This window comes from Hakea prostrata, unplaced genomic scaffold (assembly GCF_041222555.1).
Source record: "Hakea prostrata isolate BN-2017 unplaced genomic scaffold, UWA_Hpros_2 contig_95, whole genome shotgun sequence".
NCBI lineage: Eukaryota > Viridiplantae > Streptophyta > Magnoliopsida > Proteales > Proteaceae > Hakea > Hakea prostrata.
Window position 1 is genome coordinate 193716 of NW_028291214.1, and position 9785 is coordinate 203500.

A 9785-nucleotide genomic window follows, 5' to 3' on the forward strand; every position below is an offset into this window, starting at 1 on the left:
AGCAAAGCTGAGGCTTCTCACGCTTTGAACGCTCCTTTTTTTTCTGCGTTTTGGTCTTCGACAGCTCCAAGCGCCAAATCGCTTTTCGTCACCAAAATCCCTAATAATCTTATTCATTAATCAGAACTCTGAACTCTGAACTCTGAATTACCGTTTTTCCTGTATCATAAAATAATAATAAAACATGTCTCTGAAGATGAACAAATCTTCTCCGCAATTGGTTGAAAGGACTGAAAACCCACAATCCAAGTTCCAACAACAACTCATGGTACGAGAAAAACACCCAAGATCCGGGCAGCGCTGATGACCGACTTCCAGAACATCTCTCGGAAGATATTTAAAATTTTGATTTAGGTTTTATTTTATTATACCTGACCGCTGACCCACCGTTGATCACGATTGATCTATACGATTCGCTGATACGAGGGTAAACCCGGTAAAGAACGGAAGAGAAGGGAAAATTAATAAAGGAAGCGAAGAGGGAAAAAAAAAGTGTAAAAAAAAGGGGAAAACAGAACCACGAAAGCATTTGTTTTTCAGAGAAAAAGAAAGAGACGAAGGAGAATAGACAGAGAAGGAGAGCGAGATAACATAGAGGACGAGCTTCATCTTCTTCTTCTTGTTCTGCTTCTTCTTTTCTAGCTGTTCTGTGCGTATTCAGATCTATTCACACGCGAGTCAGTAGCTGTTCTTCGTTCACGTCGAAGCTCCTAAATTCTCTTATTGGATCCGTTGCTTTAGTTGTTTTAGTTTCTTTGTAAGTCTTCTCGCTTGTATTCGATTTTGATTGTTTGTCATATTGGATTCGAAGCTCGCAGGTGTGAATTTGGTTCTCTCTATTTTCCTCTTCCTCGTGATTTGCGGATTACGGCTTCTCTTATTTTCTTTTTCTTCTTTCTAAACCCTACATTGCATTCAGGATTAGATTTTAAGTGCTTATTTGGTTGCTGGATTGTTTTTGGTGAAAATTAGGTTTTTCGAGTTAGTTGCCCGGATTGATCCAGCTGAAGAAACCGCAGTATGAGCATCGATAGCCCCAGGGGACAGGAGAATTAGGGTTCTTTTCTGTAGTTCTTGGATTTCCATGGGTGATGGCGGAGTTGCTTGCGTGTCTTCGCAGCATATTATGGAAAGATTTCCAATTTCAGATACGTTTTGCGGAGGCAGTGGTGGTTTCAATTCTAAGTCTCTTCAACTTGCAGAATCTCATCTTCAGCGAAAACATAAAAAGAAAATGGAATTAGAGAAGGAGGCATTCAGTTCAGGGAAGGGGCGGAAGTTCGAGTCGGGTGAAGAAGAACTAAGTTCAGAGATAGCGAAGAACGAAGAAGTTGAGAAGGGCGAGTTTGTTTTAGAAAATCTGCCAAAGGAAGATGTGGAGGAGGGAGAGGTTGCTTCTTTCCAGGGGCTGAGAGTTGACGTTGAGAATGGTGAATTTGTTCCCGAGAAGTCTCATAGAAGTAAAATTGAAAATGGGGAGTCTGTCCCTGATAAGTGGAGAAAAGGTGGTGAGATGGACAAGGGAGAGTCTGTTCCAGAGAAGTGGCCAAAAGGAGAAGTTGTAAGGGAAGAATTTGTTACCGGAAGGGCATGTACAGAATTAGAGAAGGGGGAGTTCATTCCTGAAAGGTGGAGGAGAGGTGACGTGCACAAGTCAGACTTGGGGAGAGGACGAAAAGGAGAAGTTGAGAATGGAGAATTTATCGTTGAAAAATGGCGGAAAAGTGAAGTGGTGAAAGAATATGGTTCAGGGAAAGGGAGAAAATCGGAAGTGGAGAAGGAAGACGCGGCCAAAGACAGGGGATGGAAATACGACCGAGATCGAACACCACCTTCTGTGAAGTTCTCTGATGAGGATGCTTATCAAAAAAGAGAACTTACTAGGAGTGGGAGTGAACGTAGAAAAAGGTTTTCTAGTTCCATGTGGGAGAGTGATCATGAAAGGGACACAAAAAACAGTTCGAGGACTGCAGGGGAGGAACTGGGTTCAGGTAGGCATGAATACAGTGGTGACAAGAGTCATGGAAGAGAGCACCCATCTGGAACATATCTGAAACGTCAGTGTACAGAATCAGAGGGTAGCAGCCGCAAACACCATGGGGAAGAATATCCAGGTTCTAAAAGCAGAAAGACCACTGATGATAGTAACCGAGCTGGCTATGATAAGCATTCTTCACGAAGCTTCCAGGGGAGCTCTTACAGAAACTCTTCATCATCAAGGGTGATATCCTCCAGCAGGTTCTCTTCTAGACAAAATGATTCTTCTTTGTCATCTAAACGAGTGCATGACAGGCACTGGCGCAGTCCAGCCCGCATTGAGCGGTCCCCACATAACCGGGCCCGGCACCATCACTGTGATCGGAGTCCAACCCGCTCTGAGCGATCCCCACATGATCGGAACCGTCACCATGATCACAGGAAACGAAGCCCTATTCAAGTAGAGAGGTCCCCGCATGACCGATCACGACACCATGATCGGAGGGATGATCGCCGAGATCGGACACCGGATTACCAGGAGAGGTCACCATCTGATAGGAGTAGGGCCTGTGATTACCGGGAGTCAAGTCGGAAGAGTGGGGGAAGTGAAAGACATGGTAGGTATGCAAACCAGAGGAATGAAGAGAAAATTGGCCAGAGGAAGTCAGCTGAAAGGGATCCTCACAAACATTCATCAACCTCTCAACCCCCTACTGGCAGCACTTTAAATTGTAGTAGTAGCGTTTCTGCTGTTAAAGATATCAATCATCACTGTCACAAAGAAGAAGAGACTCAAAATCAGAGCTTGAAGTCTGAAGAACCTTCTCAGGTTAATGAAGTTCCTAAACCTGAAGAGCTGCTCTCTATGGAAGAGGATATGGATATCAGTGACACACCACCTCATGTTCCCATTATGTCAGATTCAAATATGGGAAAATGGTTTTATCTCGATCATTTTGGCATTGAGCAAGGCCCTTCAAAATTATGTGACATTAAGAAGCTTGTGGAGGAAGGGTTTATGCTCTCAGATCATCTGATAAAGCATTCAGACAGTGACCGGTGGGTAGCTGTTGAAAATGCTGTTTCCCCATTGGTGCCTGTGAACTTTCCATCAGTTGTTTCTGATGCCATTACTCAGTTGGCAAGTCCGCCTGAGGCCTCTGGGAATCTATTGGCAGATATTACTGATGCTGGGCAGTTGGTTGATCAGGGAGGCCAGGAACTTTCTGCCTCTTTACTGCATCCATCATCCCACCTGCATGAAGTTTCAACTCCTTTGAAGCCTTTGGAGGATCTCCACATTGATGAAAGGGTTGGAGCCTTGTTAAGTGGTTACACTGTTACCCCTGGGAGAGAACTTGAGATTGTCGGGGGTATGTTTTTCCTTATTTCTTCATTTTATGTTTCTCTGGGTTTCCTTCATTTTCTTCATTTTGATATTTACTTTTTTGGGATACTTGAATTCTCATTCATCATCTTCATTTAAGATTGGTTGTTTGGTTTTTGCTGTTTACTGGAAATCTATGTTATTGCAGATGCTTTACAGATAACGTTTGAGCATGTGGACTGGGAAAACTGGTGTAGGTCTGAAGGTAATTTCCCATTTACACTGCAAACACTCATAGTGAAGTTGCTGTATCCTTCTTGGAATGGACATCCATTTCTTACCTACTCAATGAAGTATTATGAATCAGTATAAATCTAGATGTTGGTTATTTGTACTTGGGAGTAGGTATGATGCAAGGTTATATAGATCTTGTTTTTGCCTTCCATAAGTTTTTCATGTTTCTGAGGGCCAGAGACGGCGAAGGGGTGTTGGTTGTTTTAGTCAGTAACCTGCACTCTTGCATTTCTGGAATCTTCAATTGAATTAACTGAGAAGAAAGAGTATACCAGTGCAGCCTTACCTCGCTTCATGGAGAGGTTGTTTCAAGTTTTTAACCTGCTACCTGGTTGTTGCAATACCATGACTGACCAACGAAAACCATTTATTTGGTTGTTGGACCATGTGAACATATGGTTACAAAGAGCCTTGTGGATAATGTGGAAAGCCACTGAGAAAGGAAACATGAGTTTTCTATGCTCACATTATAACATTTTCCTGTAGCAAATTATTTTCCCCCCCAGTGTGAGAGTCGGTGAGGAAGGAAGCATGAGTTTTCCTTGGCCACATTTAACATTTTTTTTGGGTAGAAAATGTTACTATTTCCAAGCCCTGTTTTTGGGTAAAGTCTCCAATTTCTATTTTGGTAATGTAATATAAATAGGATGTGGTAAAATGATGTTACAGCAATAGTACTGTATGTTTGTATGTGTCATCTTGTAAAGCTCATAAACCATCAAAGTTTAGCTCATTTTTGGGTCTGGGGTTTGGGTGGTGTTTCTTTCTCTAAGTCACTGGGTTTCCTATGCTGCTATGCATGCTGTGAGTGTTGCTTCCAATCTGCTTTGTGATGATTTACTTTGATTCAGCTAAGTTTACAGACTGGAGGACATAAATTGATATATGTCTCAGTTTTTTTTTTAGAATAATTTCATCCCTCCCCCCCCCGGGTGGATTTTCTTCTAAATACTAATATATAAATGAAGGCAAAAGGTCATGAAGTATCTGGTGTGAGAAGCTTATCCATCATGCATGTGCCACTTCCTGACAATCTTGATCTTATGATGGTGAGGTTTGTTGCTTTACAGGATTTACAAGATATCAACCTTCAACAGTGTATTACATGCAACCAAGAGATGCCAATTTTGACAGTTCTCTTGATGCCATGTCAAAAGAAGAAACAGAATCTAGGTCAACTGATGCCTTGGCCAGTGCTGACCAGATTGACTGGTTTTCCAGCCGATGGTCTTGCAAAGGTGGTGACTGGATGAGGAATGATGAAGCTTCTTTTGATAGGTTATGCTTTAAGAAATCTATCCTTAATGATGGTTATCCACTATGCCAGATGTCAAAGTCCCACTATGAGGATCCTCGCTGGCAGAGGAAAGATGAGTTGTACTATCCTTCCAGGAGCAGAAGGCTTGACCTACCACCTTGGGCTTTTTCCTTGACAGAAGAAGAGAAGAATGAGTACAACGTTACCAGTAGAACAGGCCAAATCAAGCCACTTGTGGGAAGGGTAGTGAAGGGAACCATGTTATCAGTTGTCAGGATAAATGCTTGTGTGGTAAAAAACCATGGTTCATTTATTTCTGAGCCTCGTGTGAGAATTAGAAGAGGCGAGCATCATTCGTCAAGGTCCCATCAGTTTGTATCTGGAAGCAGTGATGGCAAGAACAACTCAACAGAAGGCCCTTCTCGATTCAGAAAACACAGGGAGCGAGATTTAGAGGGTTTGCATAAAAGTATAACACCCATCAACACCCCAAAAGATCATGTCTGCACGGTAGATGAATTGCAGTTGCATTTGGGTGATTGGTACTATCTTGATGGTGCTGGCCATGAACGTGGTCCATTCTCATTTTCTAAGCTACGAGATTTGGTTGACAAAGGTACTATTCCCAAGTACACTAGTGCCTTCAGGAAGGATGATAACGTATGGGTTCCAGTTGTCACTGCTGCACAGGCTTCTGAAGCTGCTCCAGTAACCGATTCTTCTGCTGCTCAGTTGCAGGTTGCTGCACAGGGTGGGGATCACATAGCTTCCAGTTCATTTCACAGGTTGCATCCTCAATTCATTGGTTATACATGTGGGAAACTGCATGAGCTGGTGATGAAATTGTACAAGAGCCGGGAATTTGCTGCAGCTATAAATGAAGTCTTGGATCCATGGATCAATGCTAAGCAACCAAAGAAGGAACTAGACAAACAATCTTTTACTTCAGCTGTCATGAAAAGTTCTTTCCCACAGAACTTAATGATGCACAGGTTCCAAAAATCAGGTAGGAGGAACCTTCTTGAGTTCTGTTTTTTGAATTTTTTTCAACTTATTTTATTTTGTTATAAGAATGCTGATTTTAGATAGAAGATGAGTCGTTCCTTCTTCCTGGGTTGTCTTTGGCTCGCATGCTTTTCATGTGACTTGGATCCTCCACTTGAAAACCCCACCTTGCGTGTAACCTATGCAAAATGCAATATAATCGGTTGAACATATGGTTGGGGGGTTGGACTGGGAACAAGTGAGTTTTCATCACAGAATTGAGAATGTTACATGGCAAGTACATATAGCTTTAGTGGTTTGTCCACCATACGGGCTACTCTTTGACCTTAAGCTTTCTTCTTTGGAACATAATTTTTACCACGGGTAGTAGTTCAGGACAGGGGACAGGAGCCTTATTATTCAGGTGCTTTCTTTAGTATTATTTTTATTAATATTATTATTATTCTTTTTACTATCACTACATCTACTACTGTTATTATTGTTATTATTTTTTGGGTGCTGGGTCTCGTGATGTCATCTACCTTCAGTACGGTCAATCATGTTGTTGATCTGTTTTGCCGGGTATTTTATCTCCTTGTTTTTTATCCATAACAGAAGATGAAGCATCATTGCGTGCTGGCAAAAGAGCTCGGATGGTGGTGGTCAATGAAAGTGAAGAAGATGACGAAGTGGATGAAGGTCTGGTCAAATGGAAGGATGGCTGCTCCTTTGAGGATTTATGTGGTGATGCTGTTTACGATGAAGGAAATGATTCAGGTCCTAAAGTCGAAAATGAGAACTGGGGACTGCTTGATCGTAGTATACTGGCTCGAGTTTTCCATTTTCTGGGAGCTGACTTGAAGTCTTTAGCGTTCTCTGCGGTTACTTGTAAGCGCTGGAATGCTGCAGCCAGGTTTTACAGGGATATTACTAGACAAGTCGACTTCTCCTCTTCTGGCTCCAAGTGCACTGACTCAATGTTCTTGAACATTATGGTAAGCTCTCTTCCTGTTTGCTAATTCCGGTCATCAAGATTCATGCTTTTCTCTGTGTTAATGTACATCTTGATTTGACATCCAGGATGCTTATAAGAAAGAAAAGATAACATCAATCATCCTGGTTGGCTGCATCAATATAACTGCTGGTGCCCTTGAGGAAATTCTGCATTTGTTCCCTTGTATATCTTCTATAGATATCAGGGGCTGCAGCCAGTTCAAGGAATTGACCAAGAAATTTCAGAATGTGAACTGGATAAAAAGCCCTCTTTCTGGCGACACTAAGAATTTTGAAGAGACTGGTTCAAAGATAAGGAGCCTCAGACAGATAACTGGGAAAAATTTCCCAGTTTCTAAAGGTTTCAAGGGCTCTAGTAGTCATATGGATGATTCCACTGAACCTGGAAATTCTCTTGATCATGATATCTCTGTAAATAGGAAAGAGTCAGTTGGTCCATCATGCCGGCAAAGCTCTTACGGACGTAGAAAACTGCGTGATGTCACAAAACCTTCATCACTCCTATCAAGGGATGCCCAGATAAGGTGGTTGCTTCGCAAGAAATCTGAAAATGGCTATAAGAGAATGGAAGAATTCCTTGCTTTGAGTCTTAGGGACATAATGAAGGAGAACACATTTGAGTTCTTTGTACCTAAGGTATTGTCACTTGATTTGGTATCTTTAGAAACTTTAGTGTTATTACATCATTTGAATTTTCTTGGTTCGTATAATCACCACTTTCTTTTCAATCTCATTGATCAGGTTGCTGAAATTGAAAATAGGATGAAGAATGGCTATTACATTGGTCATGGTTTGAACTCTGTCAAGGAAGATATCAGTCGAATGTGTCGTGATGCAATAAAGTAAGCTTTCTTGCTTGACTTTTGCTTCCTAAATCTAGAAAACATGCAGTAATATCTCTTTTCATTATGCACCCCTATGAGATTGGAAATTTTTTAGAAAGATGTCAATCAGTATATTTATGAAAAATGAGTCCTTCAGTATCTCTCGATATGTGGCACAGTATTTTTCTTTTTCATTTTCCCACACATCCAGGAATATGAGTCAGTAAATATGATTTTATTGCCTCCTGTATTCTATTATTTAACCATATTTCTGTTGATTCTATTAGTTATTTTTGTCTTTGATTTGGCTATTATCTATGGGTGCAGTAAACCTTTTCTTAATGTCATATAATATTCTGCATCAATGCAGAGCCCAAAATCGAGATGGTGATGGTGATATGAATGAACTTTCTTGCTACATTTTTGCTTCTTATGTCTACAAAACATGCAGTGACACCTCTTTCCATGATGCAGTGATGCACCACTATGAAACCGCACAAAATTTTGAGAAAGACGTCTGTTGACATATTTATGAAAAATAAGTCCTTCAGCATCTTTTAATATGGCATGGTGAATTTTTTTGGTTTTCCCATACTTCTAGGAGCATGAGTTGGTAAAGATGATTTTATTGCCTCCTGTTAACTATGGTTAACCATGTTGCTGATGATTCTATTGGTTATTGCTGACTTTAGTTCAGCTATTATTTATGGGTGCAGTAAATCTTTTGTTTAAGTAATATAATATTTTGCATTGATGCAGAGCCCGAAGTCGAGGTGATGCTGGTGATATGAATCATATTATTATGTTATTCATCCGACTTGCCACAAGTTTGGATGAGAATTCTAAGTCCCTTCATGAAAGAGATGAAATAATGAAGAAAATAAAGGATAATTCACCTGTAGGGTTTTGCTCAGCAACCACCAAGTATGGAAAGAAACTCAATAAAATGGTGAATGAAAGGAAGCTTATGCGTAATGGTGCATCCTATGTCAATGGTGGTATAGGTAATGGAGAGTCTGCATCTGATCGGGAAATAAGACGACGGTTATCCAAGTTGAATAAGAGAGACTTAGATTCAGGAAGTGAGACTTCTGATGACCTTGATCAGTCTTCTGAAGATTCAAGCGGTGATGTCAATGGTTCTTCCTCGGGTACAGAAAGTGATCTAGGTTTCCAATCTGAAGGAGGAACTGGTGATTTAACTGTAGACAGATACTTAGGGGCAGATGAGGCTTTATATTCTATGACTGATGACCGTGAATGGGGTGCTAGGATGACAAAAGCAAGCCTTGTTCCTCCGGTTACTAGGAAGTATGAAGTCATTGATCGATATGTCATTGTGGCAGATGAGGAGGAAGTACAACGGAAGATGCGAGTTTCTCTACCTGAGGACTATCCTGAGAAGCTTGAGGCACAAAAAAATAGCACTGAATCAGATATGGAAATCCCTGAAGTAAAAGACTACAAACCCAGAAAACAACTTGGAAACGAGGTCCTAGAACAGGAAGTCTATGGCATAGATCCTTATACTCATAATCTTATCCTAGACTCCGTGCCTGAAGATGTGGATTGGTCACTTCTGGAAAAGTGTATGTTTGTTGAAGATGTGCTTCATGCGAAGTTCTGAATAAGCAAGTCAGAGCCTTCACTGGTACTGCAAATACCCCGATGAAATATCCCTTGCAGCCTGTTGTTGAAGAGATCCTAAAGACTACTGCTCGGGAAGGTGGTGATAAACGATTATGAAAGTGTGTCAATGCATCTTAAAGTCCATGGAAAAAGCGTCCTGAAGACAATTATGTTGCTTACAGAAAGGTATATCTTTACTCCGATTCCAGTATGAGCACCTGTACCATGATTTGTCTTGGTTCAAGTAATTCTGATTATTTTTTGTTTTACTAAATGTCTGTTTGCATGCGACTATCAGGGGCTTGGAGTAGTTTGCAATAAAGAAGAAGGTTTTAGTGATGATGATTTTGTTGTGGAGTTTCTAGGAGAGGTAAGATATTACAGCTGCTGGCAAGCCATGCTAAACAAATAAAGCTCTTTACATATTTGACTTCATTTTTCTTCAGTAAGGAAAATCTCTAAACACTTCAAATGCACA

At 40.9% G+C, this 9785-nt stretch overlaps 1 protein-coding gene across 1 annotated transcript; it reads left to right on the plus strand.

Annotated features, from left to right (window-relative positions):
* Positions 1–269: 269 nt before the first annotated feature.
* LOC148998920 (histone-lysine N-methyltransferase ATXR3-like) lies at positions 270–9677 on the plus strand (the record flags this gene model as incomplete). The annotated part of the gene is given in 12 exon segments (XM_089141608.1): positions 270–757; positions 973–3350; positions 3513–3569; positions 4669–5862; positions 6456–6835; positions 6921–7490; positions 7596–7696; positions 8438–9290; positions 9293–9416; positions 9419–9456; positions 9458–9493; positions 9606–9677. Coding segments are annotated over 11 exon segments (5691 nt in total), but the record flags the coding sequence as incomplete, so codon positions are not given.
* Positions 9678–9785: the final 108 nt, after the last annotated feature.